This window comes from Panthera leo, chromosome A2, assembly GCF_018350215.1.
Source record: "Panthera leo isolate Ple1 chromosome A2, P.leo_Ple1_pat1.1, whole genome shotgun sequence".
NCBI lineage: Eukaryota > Metazoa > Chordata > Mammalia > Carnivora > Felidae > Panthera > Panthera leo.
Window position 1 is genome coordinate 139769854 of NC_056680.1, and position 27606 is coordinate 139797459.

The 27606-nt window shown below is 38.1% G+C and overlaps 1 protein-coding gene across 3 annotated transcripts; it reads left to right on the forward strand.

Annotated features, from left to right (window-relative positions):
• Positions 1-2373: 2373 nt before the first annotated feature.
• SPAM1 (sperm adhesion molecule 1) lies at positions 2374-27379 on the forward strand. Of its 3 annotated transcripts, XM_042923460.1 has the most exons (5): positions 2374-2399; positions 2488-2570; positions 12365-13521; positions 13969-14058; positions 26779-27379. In XM_042923460.1, exons 3-5 carry the CDS (start codon positions 12565-12567, stop codon positions 27322-27324), a joined length of 1593 nt encoding a protein of 530 aa, XP_042779394.1. In that variant the 5' UTR covers positions 2374-2399; positions 2488-2570; positions 12365-12564; the 3' UTR covers positions 27325-27379. The 3 variants fall into 3 exon arrangements, with proteins under 3 accessions (XP_042779394.1, XP_042779403.1, XP_042779411.1); XM_042923469.1 differs by lacking the exon at positions 2488-2570 and having other exon boundaries at positions 2399-2487; XM_042923477.1 differs by lacking the exons at positions 2374-2399; positions 2488-2570 and adding an exon at positions 8862-8886.
• The last annotated feature ends 227 nt before the right edge of the window (positions 27380-27606 follow it).

The window sequence follows — 27606 nt, forward strand, 5'->3', positions numbered from 1 at the left end:
GAATATAGAAGGGGCCAGGGCTGAGTATGCAACAATTCTATTCCTTCTGCTGGTACCCTATATTGACTACAGACAGCAGTGCAACTAGAGACTGAGGGTTTCTGGACACAGTCTAGTTTTAGTCAAACCTCTGGTTTGGGACCTTGGTTCAAGCCACACCTCTTTGGGCTCTTTCTAGAGTTCTCTCCTTCAGATGTTAAAATTTGATTCTAAATCTTTGAAGATAGCCAGAAACATCTCACACATCACCCCAGGTAGCTTTTTGATGAAACAAATCTCTTGAACTGAAGAACCCACCTGGCCTCACAGCAACTGGTTTACCTTCCTCCTTTGAACTGCTGAGCTAAGGCCCTCCAAGACTTTGGCAACAGAGTAGAGATGGTTCTGAAATCAGAATCTAAGGGATTCAACTGAAATTTGCTTGCCTGAGGAGGGGGAAGTGAGTAGTATCTATAAAACAGGGACAACACTTGTGCCTACTACCTCTTAGGGTTATTATTAGGAAGAGATGTGTTAATAAGTATAGCGTGTCTGAGAGAGAGAAGGGAAGAAGGGAGAGGGTGGGAAGGAAAGGATGAACATTAAAATGTAGTGTTTATTTAACTGTCTTCTCAGATTTGAGACTGAGGCTAGACTCAAGCCACTGGCCCTTTGTCCTCTGTTTCCTCAACATACTTTAAATGACAAAAATGCGTAGGCTTGGTACTGATGAGCCCATAATTCGCCCATTCCACTGTCTGTTCCTGAGAAAGTTACATGACAAGGATATACTTAAATTTATCACTGTTGGCAAAATTAGAAGGTAACATACATTAACCAGGAAGTAAAAGACCACCATAAATAGTTCAAATTTACCTCTAATTTAGGGAAAGTGTCAGTCTTTTAGTCTAAAGGACTTCTAACTTCTTAGGTCCTGTGATACGGAAAGTTCGTAACTATGAACACAGCATTTCCATTTTCCTGTTCAAAACTGAGCAAATGAAGTAAAAATATAGAACCTAATTGCCACATTTATCTAATCATCTGGAGTAAGTGAACAAAAAACAATAGCTGTGCAAAAATATTAATCAAAGAGTACCCATTCTGTTAAACTTCCCTAAACCAAAGCAAGCTGGTGGTTTAGAAGTCAGAGGTCTGACTGCAACGAGGTCTAACTAACTGCGTACCTTTAAGGATACTTAGATTGGACTTGAATTCCTTCTTCTCAAGTGAGGTTGATTCTAATAGCAAAGTATAATGATTAATTATGCCAGTGGAACTATATCCATATCTACATACTGTACTAGACAATTAAAATATTCAGTTTCCCTCCTCAGAAAATATCCTCTTTCATATATTCATCTCCGTAATAATAGTGACTTGTCCAGCAAAAAGCAAGAGCTTCAGAATTAGCTAGAACTGGGTTGGTGGGCAAGTTATTTAATTTTTGCTAATGCTTACTTCCTCATTTAGAAAATGAGGATGATAATTCTTACCCCAGAGTGTTATGGAGACATTTGAATGCCATAATTAATTGTTTAGTAAAAATCCTTAAATGACTTCATAATTCATTATTGATTATCTGATTTTAGGGACTTGGTTGAAACTGCTTTCCTGTAAACAGTCTCTTCATGACATTTTAATTAGAGGCTTGCTCTACTTAGGTTAACATTTAAGATATAACAAATACTGCACATTTGTTTAAAGCAGTTTAGGCACCCAATAAATACTACTTGTATCTTGGATTTTTAAAGTTGTAGCTATTGCATATTAGGAATTAAAAACAAATGAGCCATACTCAATTGAATAAAAACAGTATTTTGGGGGGCACCTGGGTGGCTCAGTCAGTTAAGCATCCGACTTCAGCTCATGTCATGATCTCGCGGTTCATGGGTTCGAGCCCCGCATCCCGCTCTGTGCTGACAGCTCAGAGCCTGGAGCCTGCTTTGGATTCTGTGTCTCCCTCTCTCTCTACTCCTCTCCCGCTCATGCTCTGCTTCTCTCTCAAAAATAAACATTAAAATAATTTAAAAATATTAACAAATAAATAAAAACAGTATTTTTTCCCTCAAAATTATAAACATTCATTGAGTAACTAAAGTACTAATTATATTCAACCTCAAGAGACTCACTGCCCTTTAATTATGTTGACAAGTGAACCTGTGCCTTGGAAGTTTCTTTTTGAATCTTTGAAGTTATCTCGTTATCTGTTTGTTTTGTGTGTGTTTGGTTTTTTTTCAGCAAAAGAGTAGGTTTCATAAAGATCTTGTCACCATCCCCCGACCTCACACTTGGCCCATCCCCCAACCTCATAGTTGGTCACAACTCTTCAAAAATTCTGAAGCAGAATTTCTGATGCCGAAATTCTGTTTTCCCCATTCTCTCAGAATTCCATTTTTTCTTGTGCCGTCTTCCAGGAGGTGAGTCTCAGGGACACTCCCATCCCGTCATAAAGTAGCCAGATCCTTCGTTGCCAGTCACTCTGATTTCCTGTTTCCCTTGTCCCAGGTGAGAATCCTAGGGCACTTTTGTGCTCTCCTCGGTTCTCGGTGAAGAAGTACAACTGCTGCCTGCTCTTCTCATTTTCAAGGGTAAATGTGCTCAGGTTTTTATGGACTAGTGTAGGGGGACAGAAAGAACTATAAATATTAATGAATCCTTATAATGGCATTACAAGGTTGACTTTGCAGCTAATTTTTCTTTTCGGATAGCACCTGTCCCACATTTTGATATATGTGATGTACTAGATGTATTTGTTTATTTTCGTAACAACAGCAGTAATGGTTATTAATGATTACTCGTATTCTCCTAGATGTGGTAAACATGCTAACAGCCAAAAGAAATTTGATGCTGAGTAATAATTTGTTAATTAACTATTGCTTCTTTGAGTTTTGGGACCCGATCTGCCTCCTCTTCTGTGAAGTGGAAGCAGAGCTAGCTGGTTTGGCCAAACTGATGCATAACCAGCAAACGTTGTAGAGATGTCTGCATTCTACGCTAATAATTGGTTTTGCTATTCTTTGTTTTAAATGTCACTTATTCTTGTGTCACTTACTTATTCCACTCATCCAATTTAAACGGTCCGGATAAATGACATTTGACAAGGTAGAAAAATATTTCCATCGGGCTGAGGGAAGAGTTTGAAGGCTGAGCTTGAATAGGTTGCTTTCCGAGTGGACTCCTCCACAAGATGCCAAGAAGCAATCACAGGCGAATTCATGCAAGGCACAGTAACGGCCAGAGCCAGTTGATCTGCTGGTAGAGTCATGATCCGGGAGACTTTCTCATGCAGGTTCCCTCGGAGAATGTGCTGGGTGCTGATGAATGCCATTGGTAAGGCACGGCCACGTCATTGGATGTGGCTCCACTGTGGTATGAATTTGTTGAGTGTCTCACTTCCACCAACCAGAACAATTCCATAATGCTCACATATTTAGAGTAAAAAATAACTTTTTTTTTAGTTTCCTAGAGAAGCTTTCATGTTGAAAGGTCTATGAATCATTAAATAGACCTTGAACTTTGCCTCCTTTTGTCATGCTTTTCCCTGCCTTTCATATAGAAGAGGGTGGAGGCAAGGGATAATATTAATAATAACAGGAACAACTTACTTTTTTTTTTTTTTTTTTTGGTATTTACTATGTGTCAGGTCTCAGGGAGGAACAAGAAATTGCCTTTACCCTGTTAGATTCTATGCCTGGAGCCTATAAATTGAACTGACAAAAGACAGATTAACGGGAGAAAAACATACAAACCTTAGTTAATATTTTTACATGTACATGGGAGACTTCATGGTAGTTTAGTCACTTATAAACGTTTCTTTGAGGAGTCTTCAAACAGATTGGATTCTTTTCTGGTTGCTGAAGAGATTAAATTAATGAGATCGGAGAACTTGACCAAGGCCACTTAATAAGAAAGGGCCTGTTCTTGGTATTCAAAACTCAAGTGTGTCAGACTCCAAAGCTTTTGCTATCAGAGTGGCTTGATCCATTCCAAAGTAAAAAATACATTTTCTACTGAGACCCAGTGTACACATATGTAAGTATATAACGGATGGAAAACGGTTCATAAAATAATATCCTTCTACATGTGATGATGGTATTCTGGTGATTCCTATTCTGACCTGCCCTATTCTATCCTACCCCAGTCATTCCACTCTAGTCTGTTTCACTTATTTATTTATTTTTAGAAAAGTGCTCATTACAACCAATTAAATCAGTTTTATGGCCCACTAATAGTCTGTGGCCTGCACTTTGGGAAAAACATGTGAGGAATAGGCTTACCCAACATCACTTTCTTGGATAATCATGTTCACAACTACTCTCCTAAAATGCACAGGACTGCTTAGGTGATGTTTTAGCCTTTGTTCTGCCGTGCGTTTTTGTAATTATGCTTTGGCCACAGGTGGCCTCAGTGTGGAGGCGTTATCTGAGCTTCCCTATTTCCTTGAACTAGAAGCATGTGATCTCCTCTGAGGCCAAGTGGCAGCAGCCTCCCAACCTATAGGTGAAGATAAGGGGCCGATATCATTGTAAGGACAACTTTCACGGAGTTTCTAAAATTTGAAGTAAATTTTGCTGCTATGACTCTTCCTCTTACCTTCTGTCATTTTTTACATTCTTTCGAGGAGAGGTAGAGTCCTGTTATACCCCCAAACTTCTCCGTATCATCTAAAAATTTCAATATCCACAGTAAACATTTCTTTGGCATTCTAGCACTAGGAATTCACAATCCCTAAATTTTTCTAGCGATACTCCTAATCTAATTATATATACTGGCTTTTCTGGTTGCTGTAAGTCAAAAACAACTGTCTCCACACCGGACTACAGCTGTGTTTCTTATAGTTTGGGGTAAATGCAAATGAACCATAATAAGCAAAATTTCATAACATAGGTAGTCCAGCAGAAATAATATGCAAGTCTAGATTTTACAAGCTTCCTGTAAAAACTACTTCATAGGGAGTGAGATTGATCTAGGTATTACCAGTATATCTTTCAAGAGTTAATACCTAAAGATTGAATAATGTGAATCTTCCAGCTCTCGCATAGTAGAGCTAAAAGTGGAAACAACGTCTCAATCCTTTTTCTGGATCTGGGCTCCTTAACCCCTTGGCTGTGGGTGTCACTGGCCTTCTGGTCCCATTGGCAGATGAAAGACTCTGTTAAGATAGAAAGAAAAAAGTTAAAAGTGAATGTATGAATTAAAAAAAATTTTTTTTAATGTTTTTATTAGGAGCCTGCTATCTCACTAGGTGCCAAATATCTTAAATTGATAAGAAGGAAAATAATTGTCATATTGTCTTCTGAAACTGAGCTCGTATCTTGTTCCTTTTTTAAAAAAAAAATTTTAATGGTTATTTACTTTTGAGAGGGCGAGAGACAGAGTGTGAGCAGGGGAGGAACAGAGAGAGAGGGAGACACAGAACCAGAAGCAGGCAACAGGCTCTGAGCTGTCCGCACAGCTGTCAGCTGTTTGTGTTAGACTATAGCGCTCACTTCGGCAGCACGTATACTAAATCGTATTAGACCATAGTGGCCACTTGGTTCTTTGATATAATCCCATGTGTAGATTTAGTAACTATAACTTTGACAATTCAGAGAAATAAAACCCAAAAGTCATTTGACTGGTCCAGGAAGAGAAACATTGGTTACTGCTAACAGAAGACCAAATGTGAACTCATAGCTCACGTTGTAGCTAGGATACCTTTGTGAACTTCATTGCGCGAGTCACCAGTAATCACAGAGGTACTTGGTACTCCTAAACTTTGACTTGATTGGTACTAAGGCCTTTTGCCTATTTTGCTAGGCAGCCGAGACATTGCAATTACAGGGAACTAGGGCTGGTCCCAGGTTTATGATGGTGGGATATTGGGTTGATGGCATGTCAGGCATTACCAAGCTCAGTCTGGGGCTTGGCAAGTGGCATTGCGGAGAAGATCTCTAGCAAAGCTATTGTGTTTTAACTAGCCTCTAGAATTTAGAGACTCTTTAAGACTTTATTCAATTATTCCAGTACTTAATTTCAGTCATATCTGGGTGTGTCAGTGCCTCATGCTTGGCTATAGAAGACATAATTGTCTTCTGAGTAATGTTTGAACTCTGTGGCTTCTGGATGCTATGCTTCATTTTTTGTTTGAACATTTTCATTTTAAAGTGGTACCATAAGCCATAATTTTGAATTTACTGAGATTCCAAGTACATTGAGTTCATTTACTTAGTTAAATGATTAACTCATCAAGCATGCATAGTAGTGGGGACTGACAAAGATTCTCTCTTGACTATGATAATCATGCTCATTGAACTCTCTTTTTGACTAAGTCTCAAACGCTGCTGAGTTTCTGCATCCTTCCCTGTAGAAGCTAGTTCTAGTAAGAATCCTGTTAAGTCAGTTTAGCAAGAATTCCCATCCTTCACATCTGGTCACCTGGGATATCTGATTAGGTCTCCTAGTTTCTACTATCCTCCAGGTGATGCCTGATCACCCTGGTCTGCCTTTAGCAAGAATCCTGTTAGGTCAGTTTAGCCAAAATCTTCCCTTACCCCAGATGTTCCCTCAGTAATTTTCCATCCACCGCTTCCCCCCCCCCCCCCCCCCATTTTGCTCCATGGCCGTAAAGTCCCACTTTTTCTTGTTGTATTTGGAATTGAGTCCAGTTCGATACTGAGGTCTCTTTCTCTTACTGCTCTGGTATTTTCTTTGCTGGCTTTGTAAATTCTGGATGATACATTTTGATTTTTGTTTGAACATCTTCATTTTAAAGTGTCCCCATTGGCCGTAATTTTGAGTTTATTGAAATTCAGAGTATATCAAATTTATTTATTTAATTAACGAGCTCATGTATGTATCTATTGAGTATCAATTAAGTGGCTTGGAAATTTGAACAACAACCTAATCTTACAATTAAGGGTACATTGTATACATTCTTTCATAAGGTCTCTGGGGTCTACAAAGATATTTTGGACACAGAATGTCATTATAGGTCCATTCATGTTCTTTCCAAAGGAATTTTCTTCTTAGAATAAGATGAATTACTTTCTTATTTTCAATTAAACACTTTTGGTATTAAGCTATCTTGCATCTTCAAAGCTGAAATATTATCTTTTATAACATATCAATATAACTTGCTTAAGGCTTCAACATTTAGAATTCATGCTTAATCATGCTGTGGTTTTCTGGCGTCTGAGATGTATTACTTTCTAATTATATCATGGCTCAACAGGACAAACTTTTATCGCATAAAATGAACATGTATAAATTATATCTCTATGTTTTACTATATCAATTAAATAAAATTTGATTTGGGGAACTGCTTTTGAGAGATTTTGTTATTTATTTGGCTCTCTTTTTTACTCTTCTCCCCTCTCCCTTCCCACCCTCGGGAAAGGAGCAGGCTTCAGGAAACTAGTGTTTTCCTATAAGTAACAAATGTCAAACATGGCTTTCTCTATCACTTTGAAAACATTAATGCTAATTCATTTTAATTTTGTAAGGAGAAATTACTTTTCCAGTAGATGCTGTACTTCCTTGAAACCAGTTCATTCTTCATCTATACTAGACTACGGGAAATCTTTCATTAATTCAAACAAATGCTTAACAGTCAAAACAACTGCAGTTAGGACTTGTTTTACCATTGGGTTCTTAAACTCATTTCAAATGTTAATAAAAAATTTATGGCATTTTTACATAAATTTTCCATCCTTACCAATCCTTTTTGTTGCTATAAGGCACTTGAATTTTCTGGGATTCAACACACACACACAGGTCCTCCTCCCTCCATCACACAACATCTTAAAACATTAAGTCTTTCCTTTTTTAAAAAAAATTTTAATGTTTATTTATTTTTGAGAGAGAGAGAGAGAGAATGAGAGAGCAAGAGCAGGGGAGGAGCAGAGAGAGAGGGAGACACAGAATGTGAAGCAGGCTCCAGGCTCTGAGCTGTCAGCCTGGAGCCTGATGGGCTTGAACTCATGAACAGTGAGATCATGACCCGAGCTGAAATCAGATGCTTAACCAACGGAGCCACCCAGGAGCCCCAAGTCTTTCCTTTTTAAAGGTTTATTTATTTTTGAAAGAGAGACAGACAGATTATGAGTAGGGGAGAGACAGAGGGAGAGTGAGAGCCAGAATCCAAAGCAGGCTCCAGGATCTGAGTTGTCTGCATAGAGCCTGATGTGGGGCTTGAACCCATGAACCATAAGATCATGACCTGAGCTGAAGTCGGATGCTTAACAGACTGATACCCAGGTGCACTGAGATTAAGTCGTTCCTTAATTGACTGGGTGAAGAGTTCCTTTTTCTTACCCAACATGCTGAATAGTGAAGAGTATTTAGGTTTTTCTGGAGCAATTTCTGACCTGCTGACATTTCAGAGGAAAATTTTAAAATTTTGCTTCAAAAATAAGTTGTCTGTTTTTCTTTCCACTGCATAGCCCTATAAAGTGTCTGTGAAAAAGAATTAGAAGTTCTGTAATGTGCCTGTTTTTAAAACTACCTCTTTAGTAGAGGTAGTTTGACACTTAGTGCTTAGTAGTGGATAAATGGACTAAGAATGAACAATTTCTGGGGCGCCTGGGTGGCCCAGTCGGTTAACCGTCCGACTTCTAGCTCAGATCATGATCTCACAGTTCGTGGGTTCGGGCCCCATGTCGGGCTCTGTGCTGACAGCTCAGAGCTTGAAGCCTGCTTTGGATCCTCTGTCTCCTTCTCTCTGCCCCTCCCCTGCTAACACTCTTTCTCTCTCTCAAAAAATAAATAAACATTAAAAAAATTTAAAAAACTGAAAAAAGAATGAGCAATTTCTTTTTCTTTGTTTTTTAGAAGATTTTATTGTCAAGTAATCTCTATACCCAATGTGATGCTCAAATTTACAACCCCAAGATCAAGAGTCATGTGTTCCACCAACTGAGCCAGGTAGGGGCCCCAAGAATGAGTAATTTCTTTAGCCTTGAGGAGCTCCAGCCTGTGCAAAAATTATCTGTGGGAGACACTGACAAAGTTAAGACAAAAGTAGCAGAAGGAACCAAAGGACAAGAATAATAATGATAACACTGAAAACACTAATACTAATACTAATAAAGGGAAAGGGGAAGAAGGAGTTGATTGAATGCCTCCAAAACTAGTATGAACTTCTCTTGTTTCATCAAGTGAATCATCATATCTATTTCTGGCCAAGTGATTTATTAGACATAGCTTAGTAAGAAATTTCCTAGAAAAAAAATCTTGCTTGAAGGCGCCTTTCTTTGCTGAAAGCATGAATAAATTTTTGCTGCAAGAGAAGAAAACTGCACATGGATTTTTCTGCTTGGGGGATGTTATGTTGGTCTCTTTAGTTTGCTCAGAACTCAGCTTAGATTACTATAACTTGTAACTGGAGGTACAAGTCAGCCTTTGAGTTGAAATTAGAGACCAAGTAGAACTTCAGAAATGATACACAGCCTATGAAATGTAATTAGTATATAAAGGCTACAAAAAGAATAAATTTGGGGCTGGGAGCTAACTCGAAGTTTTGCTTTGTACTTTTCATGTTAAAGAATGATTTCCAAAGTATTTATGGAGGTAATTTAGATACATTAAAGTTACCTTTAGCATCCTGAGGCTAGGGGCTATTTGATGAGTATTGTCACAATGCATGTGTCATGTTCAGTTGTTCTGGGGACAGTAGGGTAATGGGGAGTGAGGAGGTGCCGTGGAAAGACATCTTAAGCCGTGGGGCTCTCCATCTTTTCCCCTCCCTTCAGTTCTCATTTGCTTTCACCGAAGTTATAATCTTGGCTTTATCAGTATTTGTCCACATTTCTGACTTTTCACCTTTATATTTATAATAATAATTTATATTCAAAATCTATAATAATTTTAATAGTAAGAGAATTGTATCCAAATTCAGTTCTTGGGCTGTCTGAGTGGCTCAGTCAGTTAAATGTCCGGCTCTTGATCTCAGCTCAGATCTTGGTCTCAGTGTCATGAGTTTAAGACCCGAGTTGGGCTTGTAGCCTACTAAAAAAAGTAAATAAGAATATCAGACAAGAGGTGTCCAAAGACAGCCCTGTGACTGACTTCTACATCTATTAATTATGATTTTCTAGAAACAAAGCATTTGTTCTGGAAATAAAGCATTTGTTGTGGAAGAGCAGATCTTACAATTAAGCCAAGAAATGTAGCTGTTTTGTTTGATTTTTTCTGTCTGTGACTTTCTTCTCCTTACCTCAAAAATTCCAACTACTAAGTCCTTCAAAAAGTAAAACAAGAACCCCTTGAACAAGCATCCTAGCGAATAAACAGTAAGAAGGCGGATGGTTCTTTTTCTCTTTCCACTAAAGAGAAGCTGAGCTTCAAATCTGTTCTGGCAAGATTCCGGCATTAAATTTTTTTCTCTCCCAGTTTTTACTTGAAAAACTATATGGTAGTTGAATGAAAGAAAGTTAGAAGATCAAAAATATGTAGGGGCGCCTTGGTGGCTCAGTCGGTTAAGCGTCCAACTTTGGCTCAGGTCATGATCTCATAGCTTGTGACTTAGAGCCTTGTATTGGACTCTGTGCTGACAGCTCAGAGCCTGGAGCCTGCTTCGGATTCTGGGTCTCCCTCTCTCTCTGCCCTTCCCCTGCTTGAGCTCTCTCTCTCTCTCTCAAAAATAAACATTAAAAAATTAAAAAAAAATCCCATATTTATTTAAGCATCTCATCATTGGGGATTGAAGTTGCTTTTAATATTTTCTCATGTCACAAATGCCACAATACATAGTGGTTAATAATACACTGTAAGTGTCTGTACCTACCTACATAGTTTTCATTACAAAATAATTTTGGACTAATTCTCAGATAAAACATTCCTGGCTCAAAGGTTTAGCTAGCATGTGTTCCAGTGATAAAATTTCTTTACAGCAAGAATAAGAATTAATTAAATAGGATTTGGGGTGTAGTCAAATCTTGAGCTTTTAAATTTATTCTAAGACAAAATGATTTTTTAAAGGAATGTTAAATACTTGCCAATGCTTTAGGAAGACATTAAAACCAACAGGCTTCTGGCCTGGACACTACTGAAGACAAGTTTGGTGGTTGGCCTATGAAAGGACTTCTGGGTAAATATTACTGTTAGGAATTAGGGGGATATCAAAGGCTTAGCAGGAGTGCTTTAAAAGGGCAATTATTCAGACAATGAGCAAGTAGGACACTTGAGAAGCAATCTCATAAGTATAAATTGAGAACAAGCCTTATACATACTAGTGGAGAGATGCTAATTATCTGGAGTTAAGTCAGGTAAGATTTTTCTAGGGAGATGAGATTCCTGTGTTACGTCCCTACTAGATGCTCTAAATAACAGATGTTTTCTAGATGCTAACCCAGGTCTTCTCCAGTTCTGTGCCCCTAGGCTTTGTCCAGAGATGTATGAAGAAGAGTTAAATTTGTTTCATAAAAAAATTTACATATTTTTGTACCTACACATAAATTGTGTGTGTGTGTACACAGACGTCTATGAATATGTACGTCTTTTATTTAACCTTTTACTCAATTTACTTTCTCTTGTACTAACACAATAATGCAATTCCATAGTTTCTGTCTTCCTCTCCCTTTTTCTCTCCACAGAAGGGGGTCCTGCACTCCATGCCTACACCTTTTTATCTCCCCTTGTTCACATAAACCTCGATCCCACCAAGCTGTCTCCCAACACCTGTGGAGATCCTTCTGCCACTCCACAGATGGATTTTCTGGGTGTTCCAAGTGATCTGACCTCAATACAACTGTGTTTGAGAGGAAATCCCAGTCCCCCTATTTCCCCACCATCTTAACTCCTCCTCTATTCAATTTACTTTGAGATATGATGGAGCACTATTCCAAATAACACTTAAATTTGTTCCTCAGTAGGAGACTTTGGTTAATTCAATAGTTTCAAGCACACTTTTGATCTATTACTTCTGGCAGAAGTGACTCTACCTGCCCCCCTTCAGGAAAAAAAAAAAAAAAAAAAAAAGAAATCTCATGATTCAATGAAAGGTTGTTTTCAAATTTTGACCTGCCACTATAAAGTGGTCTTTCAAGAAATAACAAACCCAAATGAGAAGTTCAACTGAAATTAATTTTTATTTAACAGGCTTTTGCTAAGATATTGCTTGACACAGCATTCTGTACAAGTAGGAAGGCAAAATAAAAACAGCCACATTCACTTCTCTGTAGGCTCAGTAATGATCAGGGTAGATGAGACGAATGTCAGCTATTACAGGATTTGTATCCTACAGAAGAGAAAGTAACTTTATTGACTCAAACACAAGAGCCCTCCATCTTCAAAAATTGAATTAAACTCCTGCACTTAATGTTAAGAGCTTGGTAAAGTTTACAGTCTCTGATACAGAAACATCAGGTAACAATATATTCTATATTTTCTTTTTTTTTTTCAGTTATAGATGAAACAACTTGCAAAACATTCTTGAAACACGAAGCAAGAAGAGTAATATTTAAAAGTAACATGATCATTATACGTCTTTATCCATCAATGTGGCTTCATTCCACTATCTCTTTTCTGTGCTTATATCTTGCATGAAATATTGGATAAGCCAAAGTGCGTAGGAAGAAATTTTCATAGTCATTCATCTCTGCAATGGGAATGCTCATGTTCAAGCGTATCTTCTTTAGGAGCTTTGTGGAGTCCAGTGGAGCAACACAGGCAGTGTTTACCTTCCTTCTGATTCCGTGTTGCTTGACTCAGGATTTCACAGCACCCCCTTTAATCCCAACTATTTCTTTCCTCTGGGGCTGGAATGTCCCAACTGAACGTTGTGCTACACAGTTTAACGTGCAGCTAGATCTGAGCCTTTTCTCTATAACAGGAAGCCCCCTAAAAAGTGCCACTGGACAAGCCATTACATTATTTTATGCTGATAGACTTGGTTACTATCCTCACGTAAGTGAAAAGACTGGCCAAAGTATACACGGAGGAATCCCTCAGTTGGGATCCCTACAAAAGCACTTGCACAAAGCCAAGAATGACATTTCCCATTACATAGAAACAGAAGGTGTGGGCTTGGCTGTCATTGACTGGGAAAACTGGAGGCCTATCTGGGCAAGAAACTGGAAACCTAAAGATATTTACAAGCGTCTGTCTATTGAATTGGTTCAGCATCAACATGTACAACTTAATGACACAGAAGCAGCCGAGAGAGCCAAAGTAGATTTTGAAAACGCAGGAAAGTGTTTCATGCTAAAGACTTTAAAATTGGGAAAATCCCTTCGGCCAAATTATTTATGGGGTTACTATCTTTTTCCTGATTGTTACAATCATAATATTAAGAACCCCAGTTACGATGGAAGTTGCCCTGATGTAGAATATAAAAGAAATGATGAGCTCAACTGGTTGTGGAATGAAAGCACGGCCCTTTTCCCATCCATTTATTTGAATAGCAAATTCAAATCTTCTCCAAATGCCTCTCTCTTTGTCCGTAATCGTGTTCAGGAAGCCATTCGGGTTTCTAAAGTATCCAGTGCTAAACAGCCACTTCCGGTTTTTGTCTATACCCGTCCAGTTTTTACTGACTTGGATTTAAAATATCTTTCTGAGGTGAGTAAATCAAGGTGTAAGGGCTATGAATCAGTGTTCACAAATGGTGTTTAGGGAATTCAACATTATTTTTGAAGGGAGTGAAATTTGGCTTTAAATATCCTTTAGGAATATGCACACAGGTGGTAGTTCTGCATTATTATGTGAATGCAAAATAAGAATATATTTCATTTTAGTGTAATCATATAATAGCAACAATGAAAAAACTAGATAGCACAGACGATGTAGTAATTCAGTTCCCTTTCTTTTTATTTCATGGGTCTGCCCTTTTGTCAATAAGCAATTAAAATAATAACAGAAAAATCTATTTTTGTTATAGTAGGGTAGTGGTGGCATGAAAGATAGAAATAAATAGTGGGAAAATATTTAAATTATTGCTTTGATGTTACTGTCCTATGCATAACATTTCTATTTTATTTCTGTTAACTCTTTCTGTCACTTTGCCAGGGTGACCTCGTGAATACAATCGGTGAAACTGTTTCTCTGGGTGTCTCTGGAATGATAATATGGGGAAGTCTCAATTTCAGCCAAAATGTGGTAAGTTTAATTGATAGGAAATCGATGAAAACATTTCTACTTCTAATGTTCTTGAGAATCGTGGTGGTACTGAATCATGAAATCAGTACTATGCTTGGCACATAGTAATGGGTGCTCAATTAATACTGGTTGCATCAAACTATCCTTCATTTGCGTGGTTATGTTATATGGCAGAAAGCATTGTACCTGTTTTCCAGTGAGGAAACAGAAATTCAGTGAAATTTATTCAAGTTCTCTAGGCTATCTGCCTAGTAAGTAGCAAAAACAGGACTACAGTCTCAGTTTTCTGACATAGTGTGTTTTTCTGCATTGTACTGTGACATCTCTCTCCTCAAAAAAACCTATGAACTAGTCAATGAAAGAATAGTCAGTTCATTCATTCATTCATTCCAGTTTATTAGGCACTTACTTTACTTCCTCATTTAGTCATTCAATGGCAGTTTATTACAGGGGTCAGCAGATGATGACCATGGACCAACTCTGACCTAGTACTTGCTTTTGTACAGCTCAAGGGCCAAGAATGATTTTTACCTTTTTATTTTTATTATTTTTTTTCTGAAGACTATGCAAAATTTAATAGAAAGAAAATGTTTCTATGCCCCGCAAAAAGAAAAGTGTGAAGATACAGGAAGCAAAATGTTTAAAAGTATAGGTGACTTAAATATATATATATATATATATATATATATATATATATATATATGCATATATATATATTAATGTTTATTTATTTCTGAGACAGAGAGAGACAGAGCATGAGTGGGGGAGGCGCAGAGAGAGAGGAAGACACAGAATCAGAAGCAGGCTCCAGGCTCTGAGCTGTCAGCACAGAGCCCGACGCAGGGCTCAAACTCACAAACCGTGAGATCGTGACCTGAGCTGAAGTTGGTAGCTCAACTGACTGAGCCACCCAGGCGCCCTGAGGTGACTTAAATGTTTTTCTTTACACTCAACTATATTTTCCTTTTTTTATCATTTATTTTTTAAAATTTAAATCCAAGTTAGTTAACATATAGTGTAATAATGATTTTAGGAATAGAATTCAGTGATTCATGTAACACCTCGTACTCATCTCAACAAGTGTCCTCCTTAATGCCTATTGCCCATTTAGCCCACTCCCCCACTCAACACCCCCTCCAGCAACCCTCAGTTTGTTCTTTGTATTGAAGAGTCTCTTATGGTTTGTTTCCCTGTTTTTATATTATTTTTGCTTCCCTTCCCTTATGTTAATCTGTTTTGTATCTTAAATTCCACATATGACTGAAATATGATACTTGTCCTTCTCTAACTTATTTCGCTTAGCATAATACACTCTCACTCCATCCACATTGTTGCAAATGGCAAGATTTCATTCTTTTTGATTGCCAAATAATATTCCATTGTATATATATACACCACTCCTCTTTATCCATTCATTAGTTGATGGACATTTGGGCTCTTTCCATACTTTGGGCATTGTTGATAGTGGTGATATAAACATTGGGGTGCATGTACCCCTTTGAAAGAGCACTCCTGTATCCTTTGGATAAATACCTAATAGTGAAATTGCTAGGTAAGAGAATAGTTCTATTTTTAATATTTTGAGGAAACTCCATACTGTTTTCCAGAGTTTTGCACCAGTTTGTATTCCCACCAGCATTGCAAAATAGTTCCTCTCTCTCTGCATTCTCCCCAACATCCGTTGTTGCCTGAGTTGTTCATTTTAGCCATTCTGACAGGTGTAAGGTGGTATCTCATTGTGGTTTTGATTTGTATTTCCCTGATGATGGGTGATGTTGAGCATTTTTTCATGTGTCTGTTAGCCATCTGGATGTCTTCTTTGGAAAATTGTCTATTCATGTCTTTTGCCCATTTATTCATTGGATTATCTGGTTTTTGGATGTTGAGTTTGTAAGTTCCTTATAGATTTTGGATACTAACCCTTAGTCTGGTATGTCATTTGCAAATATCTTCTCCCATTCTGTCAGTTGCCTTTTAGTTTTGCTGATTGTTTCCTTCGCTGTGCAGAAGCTTTTTCTCTTGATGAGGTCCCAATAGTTCATTTTTTGCTTTTGTTTCCCTTGCCTCTGGAGACATGTCAAGTAAGAAGTTGCTGCGGCCAAGGTCAAAGAGGTTGTTGCCTGTTTTCTCCTCTAGGATTTTGATGGCTTCCTGTATTACATTTAGGTCTTTCATTCATTTTGAGTTTATTTTTGTGTATGGTGTAAGAAGTGGTCCAGGTTCATTCTTCTGCATGTTGCTGGCCAGTTTTCCCAACACCATTTGCTAAAGAGACCCTTTTTTCCAAAGGGTATTCTTTCTTGTTTTGTCAAAGATATACAGTTGTTGGTCCATTTATGGGTTCTCTATTCTGTTCCATTGATATTTGTGTCTGTTCTTGTGCCATACCATACTGTCTGGATGATAACAGCTTTGTAATACATCTTTAAGTCCAGAATTGTGATACCTCCAGCTTAGTTTCCTTTTTCAGGATTGCTTTGGCTAATTCAGGGTCTTTTCTGGTTTCATACAAATTTTAGGATTGTTTGTTCTAGCTCTGTGAAGAATGCTGGTGTTATTTTGATAGGGATGGCATTGAATATGTAGATTGTTTTGGGTAGTATCAGCATTTTAACAATATTTGTTCTTCCAATCCATGAACATGGAACGTTTTCCATTTTTGGTGTCTTCTTTGATTTCTTTCATAAGCTTTCTACAGTTTTCAGTGTATAGATTTTTCACCCCTTTGGTTAGGTTTGTTCCTAAGTATTTTTTGTTTTTTGGTGCAATTGTAAATGGTATTGATTCCTTGATTTCTTTCTGTTGCTTCATCATTGGTGCATAGAAATGCAACCTATTTCTGTACGTTGATTTTATATCCTGCAACTTTGCTGAATTCATGTATCAGTTCTAGCAGTTTTTTGGTGGAATCTTTTGGGTTTTCCACATCAATATCATGTCATCTGCAAAGAGTGAAAGTTGGACTTCCTCCTGGCCAATTTGGATGAATTTTATTTCTTTGTGTTATCTGATTGCTAAAGCTAGGACTTCCAACATTGTGTTGAATAACAGTGGTGAGAGTGGACATCCTTGTCACGTTCCTGACCTTAGGAGGAAAGCTCTCAGTTTTTCCCCATTGAGGATGATATTAGCGATGGGTCTTTCATATATGGCCTTTATGATCTTGAGGTATGATCCTTCTAGCCATACTTTCTTGAGGCTTTTTATCAAGAAAGGTTGCTGTATTATGTCAAGTGCTTTTTCAGCATCTATTGAGAGGATCATGAGGTTCTTATCCTTTCTTTAATTAATGTGATGTATTGCATTGATTGATTTGTGGATATTGAACCAGGCCTGCATCCTAGGAATAAATCCCATTTGATTGTGGTGAGTAATTCTTTTAATGTATTGTTGGATCTGGTTTGCTAGTATATTGTTGAGAATTGTCAAATCCATGTTCATCCTGGAAATTGGTTTGTAATTCCCCTTTTTAATGGGGTCTTTGTCTGGTTTTGGAATCAAGATAATGCTGGTCTCATAGAATGGGTCTGGAAGTTTTTCTTCCATTTCTATTTTTTGGAAAATCTTCAAAAGAAAAGGTGCTAACTCTTCTTTAAATATTTGGTACAATTCCCCTGGAAAGCCATCCAGCTCTGGACTCTTGTTTGTTGGGAGATTTAAAAAAATTTTTTTATACATTTATTTATTTTTGATAGAGAGAGACAAAGCACAAGTGGGGGAGGGGCAGAGAGAGAAGGAGACACAGAATCCGAAGCAGGCTCCAGGCTCTGAGCTGTCAGCACAGAGCCTGACACGGGGCTTGATCTCACAAACTGCAAGATCATCGCCTGAGCTGAAGTCAGACGCTCAACCTACTGAGCCACCCAGGTGCCCCTGTTGGGAGATTTTTGATTACTGATTCAATTTCTTTACTGGCTATGGGTCAGCTCAAATTTTCTATTTATTCCTGTTTCAGTTTTGGTAGTTTATGTTTCTAGGAAATTATCTGTTTCTCCCAGATTGCCTAATTTGTTGACATATAATTGTTCATAATATTCTTTTGTTATTGTTTGTATTTCTGCAGTGTTGGTTGTGATCTCTCCTCTTTCCTGTGTGATTTTATTTATTTGGGTCTTTTCCTTTTTCTTTTTGATTATACTGGCTAGTGGTTTATCAATTTTGTTAATTCTTTCAAAGAACCAGCTCCTGGTTTCATTGATCTATTCTATTGTTTTGTTTAATTTTGTTTTTTGATATCATTGATTTCTGCTCTAATCTTTATTATTTCCCTTCTTCTGCTGGTTTTGGGATTTATTTGCTGTTATTTTTCCAGCTCTTTTAGGTGTAAGATTAGTTTGTGTATTTGAGACCTTTCTTCCTATTTTAGGAAGGCCTGGATTGCTATATTCTTCCCTCTTATGACTGTCTTTGCTACATCCCAGACATCCCTTTGCTGTCATGTTTTCATTTTCATTGGCTTCCATGTACTTTTAAATTTCCTCTTCAATTTCTTGGTTAACCCATTCATTCTTTAGTAGGATGTTCTTTAATCTCCAAGTATTCATGGTCTTTCCAAATTTTTTCCTGTGGTTGCTTTCGAGTTTCAAAGCATTGTGTTCTGAAAATATGCAAGGTATGATCTCAATCTTTTTGTACTTGTTGAGGGCTGATTTGTGACCCACTATGTGTCTATTCTGGAGAATGTTCCATGTGCACTCGAGATGAATGTGTATTTTGTTCTTTATTATGGAATGTCCTGAATATATCTGTTAAGTCCATCCAGTCCAGTGTGTCATTCAGAGTCATTCAGAGTTTCATTGTTGATTTTATGCTTAGATGATCTGTTTGTTGCTGTAAGTGGGATGTTGAAGGCCTCTACTATTATGGTATTATTGTCAATGAGTTTCTTTATGTTTATGATTAATTGATTTACTTATTTGGGTGCTTCCCATTGGGGGCATAAATATTTACAATTATTAGATATTTTTGGTGAATAGACCCCTTAATTATGATAAAATGCCCTTCTTCATCTCTTGTCAGTCTTTATTTTAAAACCTACTTGGTCTCATAGAAGTATGGCTACTCCAGCTTTCTTTTGATGACCATTAGCATAATAGATGGTTCTCCATCCTCTTAGTTTCAATCTGCAGGTGTCTTTAGGTCTAAAATCAGTCTCTTGTAAGCAACATATAGATGGGTCTTGTTTTCTTATCCATTCTAATACTCTGTGTCTTTTGATTGGACCGTTTAGTCCATTGACAGAGTGAGTACTGAAAGCCATTGTGTTGCCTGTTGAGTTGGTGTTTCTGGTGATGTTGTCTGGTCCTTTCTAGTCTTTGTTGATTTTGGTCTTTTTTGTTTTGTTTTGTCTTTTCTCCACGCAAAGCATCCCCCTTAAAATTTCTTGCAGGGCTGGTTGAGTGATCATGAACCCCTTTAGTTTTTGTTTGTCTGGGAAACTCTTTATCTCTCCTTCTGTTTTGAGTGACAGCCTTCCTGGATAAAGGATAAAGGAAATATTCTTGGCTGCATACTTTTCCAATTCAGCTTGTTGAATATATCTTGACATTCCTTTCTGGATTGCAAGTTTCTGTGGATAGGTCTGATGCACACCTGATCTGTCTTCCCTTATAGGTTAAGGTGTTCCCCCCCCCCCCTCCCACTGTTCATAATTCTTTCCTTGTCTGTGTATTTTGTGAATTTGACTGTGATATGCCTTGGTGATGGTCAGTTTTTGTTGAATCTAATGGGAGTTCTCTGTGCTTCTTGGATTTTGATGTCTGTGTTCTTCCCCAGATTAGGAAAGTTTTCTACTATAATTTGTTCACATAAACCTTCTGCCCTTTTTCTCTCTCTTTATCTTTTGCGATTCCTATGGTTCAGACGTTATTCCTTTTTAATAAGTCACTGAGTTCTCTAAGTTTTGTATCGTGATCTTTTGCCCTTGTTTCCCTCTTTTTTCCTACTTCTTTATTCTCCATAATTCTATCCTGTAAATCTATGATTCACTGCTCTGCTTAGTCCATCTTTGTTGTTGTGGCATCCATTTGAGATTGCATCTCAGTTATAGCATTTTTAATTTTGTCCCGACTAGATTTTATTTATCTCCACAGAAGGGGAGTCTATGCTTTTTTTCAACCCTAGCTAGTATTCTTATTATCATGGTTCTAAATTCTAGTTCAGATATCTTGCTTATATCTGTGTTGATTAAGTCCCTGGCTCTCATTTCTTCCTTGTCTTTCTTGTGGGGTGAATTCCTTCATTTTGTCATTTTGGAGGAAGGAAAAAATAAAATTAAATTAAAATTAAATAATTAAAAATAAAACAAAAAAATCAAATAAAGGAAACTAGATTCTGGGTGAGTTTTGGTCTGCTTATTGAAAAAAATCTTGATAGAATAGAGAAAAAAGGGAAAGAAAAGGAAGAAAAGGTAAGAAAAAATTTAAAAATTAAAAAAATTATATAATAAAATAAAATGAAATAAAGAGAATGAAATGGAATAAAAAATTTTAAAATAAAAAATAAAGTAAAAAAATATTTTTCTCTTTTTGTCAAGTTCTGTGGCTCAAGTTATGCAATTTTTTGTATTAATCCTCAGATCAATTTCCTAGGTGTTCAAAATGGTTTGGTGCTGATCTGGCTGCATTTCAGGGACAAGACAGTCTCAGGGTCTCCATGCTGCTCCACCATCTATCCCCATTATTAATTAAAAATTTTTTTTTTAATGTTTATTTTTTGATAGAAACAGAGTGCAAGCAGGAGAGGGGCAGAGAGAGAGGGAGACACAGAATCTGAAGCAGGCTCCAGACTCTGAGCTGTCTGCACAGAGCTCGACATAGGGCTTGAGCTCACAAACCATGAGATCATGACCTGGGCTGAAGTTGGATGCTCAACCGACTGAGCCACCTGAGTGCTCCCCCCGTCATTATTAATTTTTTAAATGTTTATTTTTGAGAGAGAGAGAGAGAGAGAGAGCATGAATGGGGAGGGGCAGAGAGAGATGGAGACACAGAATTTGAAGCAGGCTCCAGGCTCTGTGCTGACAGCTCAGGACCCACAAACAGTGAGATCATGATCTAAGCTGAAGTTGGACACTTAACTGACTGAGCCACCCAGACACCCTTGATTTTAACCTTTTTAAATGGATGGGGGAAAAAAGCCCCAAAGGAACAGTATTTATAAGAGATGAAAATTATGCAAGATTTAAATTTTAGTGCATTATCAGTAAAGTTTTATTAGAACGTAGTCATGCTCCTTAGTTTAGGTGTTATGGCTGCTTTTGCAGTGCCAATAAATAATTGAAGAGCTATGGCAGAGACTGTATCATTCAAAACGCCGAAATATTAGAACATAGTCATGCTCCTTAGTTTACGTGTTATGGCTGCTTTTGCAGTGCCAATAAATAATTGAAGAGCTATGGCAGAGACTGTATCATTCAAAACGCCGAACTATTTACTGTCTGTCCCTTTACAGAATACTTTTGCTGACCCTTGGGTTATTGAACATCTCTTATGATTAACGCCAGATAATTGTTTAGGTGCTAAAAATATAGTAGAGAACGAAGCAAACTCCCTTCACCATGGAGCTGCATCCTCACAAGTGGATATACAACATAGAGAGGATACATCAGGTAGTGATAAACATAATAAAGAGCAATGAAGCAGTGTAGGCAGGATACAGAGAGATAAAATGGTGTTATGGGGCAGTCTGATGAGGTGCTGTTGGAGCAGAGATCTGATGGAAATCAGGGACCAAGTCTCTGGATGCCTGGGGGTGGTAAGTGCAATAACCTTCAGGCTGGAATGTGCTTGCCAAGGAAGACCCAGGAGGTCAGTGTGACTGGAGTGCAGTGAGCAAGGAAGACAGAGGTAAGAGGTGTGGTCAAGTGAGAGGCAGAGCGTTGGATATAGGGCTTCCTAGGCCACCATGTGGCTTTTACTCTGAGATGGAAGGCCACTAGGAGGTTTGAGCAGAAGAGCTGCAATCTCTGGCAAACATTTCTTACTTAGCTGAGTTGAAGATTGATGGTAGCGGGGCAGGAGAGGGAGAAGGGAGAGCAGGTTGTTGATGGCTTGCACCACAGGTGCTGGCATGTGTTTTAAATATAACCTAACAGTAGAACAGAGAGGATTGACTGAGGGATCAGGTGACAAGGATAGATAAGAGAAGTGGTTAAGATGACTCCCAGGCTTTTGGCTTGAAGGAGTTGCCTCTGAGATGGGAAAGACTTTAGTAAGAATGGTTTGGTGGGGGTTGGGCAGGGAGGAAAGAGCCGGGAGTGGCAAGAGGGTGCATAGGCAATTGGGAATTACTTTTTAGAAATATTACCAAATTGTTCGAAACTCCTCTAAGGGAGAGGAAAAGGAAGTCTTATTTTCCACAGGTTATATTTAGTATTGTCTATTTTAGGTAAAGTTCTGAGTAAAACTTGTTCCATTAGGAAAAACATGTCTATTTTTGTTCAGTATAGATGAATTGTATTCATTTTCTCCTAGTGCATTTCTTTAGTTCAAAAAGCCTTTAACTGTCATCACCTAATCCTTTTCCCGCTTCCTTTATTTTCAACTTCGTTTAATTCTCTGTAGCAGGTCTTTCTCCCCCACCTCTTCAATCCTCTTGAGTCAAAACAAGAGTAAAGCTGTCGTCTGGACACTGCTGAATTGGAGCTGAACTTTTTCTTCTCTAACAGATGTGGAAATACTAGCCATGTAGGTGCCAGGGAGAACATCCCATGAAGTTCACGACCCAGGGTCTTCTCCTAGGATCTACAGAGAAGAGACTTTATACGGCACTCTAAGACCAGAAGAGACCTTTTGATCTTTTGTCCTTCAGATAGACTCGTTATATTGTTACTTCATTTATAAAAGTACTCAATAGTAGCCACCTTTATGAGAATCTTTCAAGGTAATCTGAACGCTTCTACCTACGTGGTAGAACTCTGTTATCTCTGACTTGATCACCCATAAAGAGAAATAACATAAAATATAAGTTTGGAGAAAGGTATATGTCCCTTTTGCAAATAGTTCATGTCAGAAAATTATTTAAAAATTATAATTTTCCCGAATATATTGTAATTTTCAGTCACTGTTTCTGAAACCTTTAAACTCTTTTCTCAAGGATCTTATTAATTCTATGATGGAATCACTTATAAATTCTCCATACTACTTACATTTTTTTTTTTTTTTTTTTGAGAACTGAGAACTCCACCCTTAATCCGATGAGGAATGAATCAGGCATTCCCCAATTATTAGTATGGTGTGACATACTATTTAATTGTCACCCCTGTTTTTTTTTATTGCACTTTAATATTAGATTTACATTGTTCTACATGACTGTCAGATCATCTTCAGTTTTAGTCATACAGGGACAGTTCTTCAACCTAAATATGGTTATTTTTACCTAATGACACTGCCTTGAAATTATCCCCTGTGGACTTTGTTTTATGTATTTCTGCTACTTTCCCCAATTTATGATTATTTTGAATGATTCTGAATGTTAGTTCTATCATTACTTCTGCTTTTTTGCTATGCCATTTGTAATCAATAGAATCATGGATTAGTTGTCTTATTTCCTCTGATTCACTGGCAACTGGAGAAACTGGTAATTGCAGGTTTAATGACTAAAAGTGACTTAAAACGATTGTTATTCGATGTAAGCAAACTATTTCCTTCTATTCCATTTTGTTAGATCCAGTGGTGTGCCAGGCAGCTCCTACTGGTCCCAGCTCATGAGACCTGATTGTTAAATATTCAGAAATTTTGTGAACTGATTGTTAAACACAATCATTATTAAAAATTAAATTATAAAGACTTAGAATGAAATTAATTACATTAAAAACAAAAGTAACAAATACTCAAAATGTATCAGTTACGTACTTCACTTTATTATCATCCATCCTGTTGAGGTTATGTACGTCTGTTGCATCTGTATAAGCAGAAAAGGTATGTACCAGTGTGCTTCTCCTCACCATACTTCCATTCTGTATGCTTGATTCCCAATTCTTCACTCAGTGATTTCAGGTTGATAGCTTAAAATTGGCCATGGTATATGTGTTTGCACCATGGATATTGACAAACTCTAAAAACCAGGTCCTATCTTTTAGAAAGCTAGTTTTAGATCCTTCCAAAGACTACATCTTGTGCGCGCGAATGATTCTCAAACCGTTCTCATCCTTCACTCCTCTTTTTGCCCAGCTCTGGTCTCTTAGGTCACCCAGACCGTTTTCTGAACTCTGTAAATTCTCCTATATCTTGGCCCTGGGGATACAGTGTTGAAGAATTTTGACAAAGTGTCTGCAATCATGGAGCTTATATTAAAGTTGGAGGGATAGAAACCATACACAAACAAGAAAAATATTTGATGTGATAAGTACTATGGAGAGAATTAAAATAGATATAAGTAGATAGGAAAGGTGTCTGAGTTTCAATTAAAGCTGCAGTCTGATCGACAAGATTAAGTGACCGTGCTAAACATTAGAGGAAAGAGCACTCCAAGCAGGGGGGACAAGTAAGTGCAGTTTGAAACGAATGTGCCATGCTTATGAAACAACTAGTATGCCTAAGGCAGAGTGGGTAAGGGAGGGGCGCTCGAGAGGAAGGAAGGGTTACCTCACACCAGGCTGTATATAAGTTGGAAGAAGTTGAATTTTATTCTAAACACCATGCAAAACTAGGATTAAGAAGAGGTTTTCTATTGCTGCCATAATAGTGACAACATGCTTGGTTTAAACAGGAGAGAATTATTATGCTACAGTTCTATAGGTCAAAAGTCCAGCATGGATCTGAAGGGGCTAAAATCCAAATGTTCGTAGGGTTGCATTCCTTTCTAGGGGAGGAGCCTCACTTGCTCATTGGGGCTGTTGGTAGAATTCATTTCCTCATGGTTGCAGCAAGGAGATGTCTATTTCTGGCTGGCTATGGCTAAGGGTCATTTCCAGTTTCTAGAGGCCACTACATTCTTTAGCTCTTGACCCTGTCCTCTATCTGCAAAGCCAGCAATGCTGGGTTGAGTCTCCTTTACCTTGGAATTTGTTCTCTTTCTTCCATCTCATTTTTTTAATCCCCACTGGAAAATTTTCTACATTTTTAAGGACTCATTGATTAGATTGAGCCCATCCAGATAACTCGGGATAATCTCTCCATCTCGAGGTCCATACTCTTTTTTTTCTTTTCTTTTCTTTTTTTTTTTTTTTAATTTTTTTTTAACGTTTATTTATTTTTGAGACAGAGCATGAACCAGGGAGGGTCAGAGAGAGGGAGACACAGAATCTGAAACAGGCTCCAGGCTCCGAGCCGTCAGCATAGAGCCCAACGCGGGACCGGACTCACGGACCGCGAGATCATGACCTGAGCCGAAGTTGGCCGCCCAACCGACTGAGCCACCCATGCGCCCCTCTTTTTTTTCTTAATGTTTATTTTTGAGAGAGAGAGAGAGAAGGAGAGAGAGAGTGAGCACATGAGCAGGGGAGGAGCAAAGCAAGAGGGAGACAGAGGATCCAAAGTGGGCTCTATGCTGACAACAGAGAGCTCACAAGGGGCTTGAACTCACAAACCGTGAGATCATGACCTAAGCCAAAGCCGGACACTTAACCTACTGAGCCACCCAGGTGCCCCTCAAGGTTCACACGCTTATCTGTGAGTCATGTCTGTAATGTTCCTTTTGTCATGTGCGGTAATAATCACAGTATCCAAGGCAATAGGGTATAGACATTCTTGGAAGACCCTATTCTTCCTACCATCTATGGCATCATCTCAAGGAAGATAACAAGAAATAGATTCAAATGGAAGCTGCCAAGATTCTTCGACTCGCCTTCTGACCTACCACCACCACTTCCTTTGGTCTGCTGGGGACTGGCATAGCCAGCTCACTCGACGAAACTGCGGATCATGAAAGAAAGTGAATATCTTCTGTGTTTTTAAAAAGACAGTGTCCCAGTTTTAGAACGCACCAGTCTCGAGATGAATCATTTTCATTACTCATCACGCGTGCTCTGACAAATACGTATATTTGTAAAAGAGCTGTCATAATTCACCCATAACATTTAATATAAAGTATACTCAGTTGAACCCGTTTAGTTGTTTTGAGTTAGCAGTTGAGAAACCTCTCTTTCTCATTCTGTTTAAACTTGTCCCACAAATATGAATCTTATTATATCTATTTATAATTTATTCAGGGCTAACCAATGACATATACTGGGCCTCATGCTAAGCACTTTCATATACATTGTATGTTTCCATCTTCACAACAACCATATGAGGTACCTGCTATAATTATCCTTATTTTACAAATGATGAAGCTGAAGCATAGCCAGGTTAATTGACTTGTTGATTGATAGGAAACCAAGACTTAGAAAGCTTGAGAGAGTCCCGAGGTCATACAGCTAGTCATTAATAGAACTGTGACCAGTCAGGGAAGAGGGGCCTCAGAGACCATTTTCTGACCACTTGCTCTGCCATCCTGCCCCATTAGTTTCTGAATTATTGAAGAAGTCCAAGGCTAGGTTAAAGTTAAGGTTCGACTGGTCAGTTATTCAGCGACATGAAATGGCACGTGAAACTTACCTACAAAAGTACAAAAACAGTTGGCACAATCTCGCTCGAGAGGGTAAAAAAGATAAACTATTTCCTACCTCTTGCTGGGTCTTGTTTTATCATGTTTCCTTAGAAACCGCTTACACAGTGAATTAATCCATGTCTGAGCTAACTTGTCCCTTGATATTCTAACCTTCTTATAATTTTACAGCAATCTTGCACAGAGCTTGACAGTTACATGAAGAATACGTTGAATCCTTACTTAATCAATGTCACCCTAGCAGCCAAAATGTGTAACCAAGTGCTTTGCCAGGAGCGAGGAGTGTGTGCAAGGAAAAATTGGAATTCAAGCGACTATCTTCACCTGAACCCAGTCAGTTTTACTATTCAACTTGAGAAAAGTGGAAACTACACAGTGCATGGGAAACCCACACTTGAAGACCTGCAGGAATTTTCCAACAAATTTTATTGCCTTTGTTATGCCAATGTCAACTGTAAGGAGAGAGCTGATATGGCTAAGATTCATACCGTTAAAGTATGTATGGCTGAAGATATCTGTATAGATGCATTTCTAAATGCAGAACCCAGCGATTACCATTCCAGGTGGAAGAAACATGACACTCTCGGCAATATCTTATCCTCCATCCTACCTTCCACAGCATCTCCATGTGTTCCTAGTCAAGATCTCAGTAGGTGCCGCAAAGCCAGATTTCTAGCTAGAGAAACTAGAGCCGACTCCACCCAAGTGGGCTATTAGATTGTATACATTCAAAACAGAACAAAACAAAAATAAACAACCTCTTCAAGTACAAGTTCAGTGCTTATTAAATTTTCTATCTACATACATTGTTTTAATATATTTCACATTTATATACATACATATTTTAATTTTTTAATATTATTCATTTTTGAGAGAGAGATGGTGAGAGGCAGAGAGAGAGGGAGACACAGAATCCAAAGCAGGCTCCAGGCTCTGAGCTGGCAGCACAGAGCCCGATGCAGGGCTTGAACCCACAAACTGTGAGATCATGACCTGAGC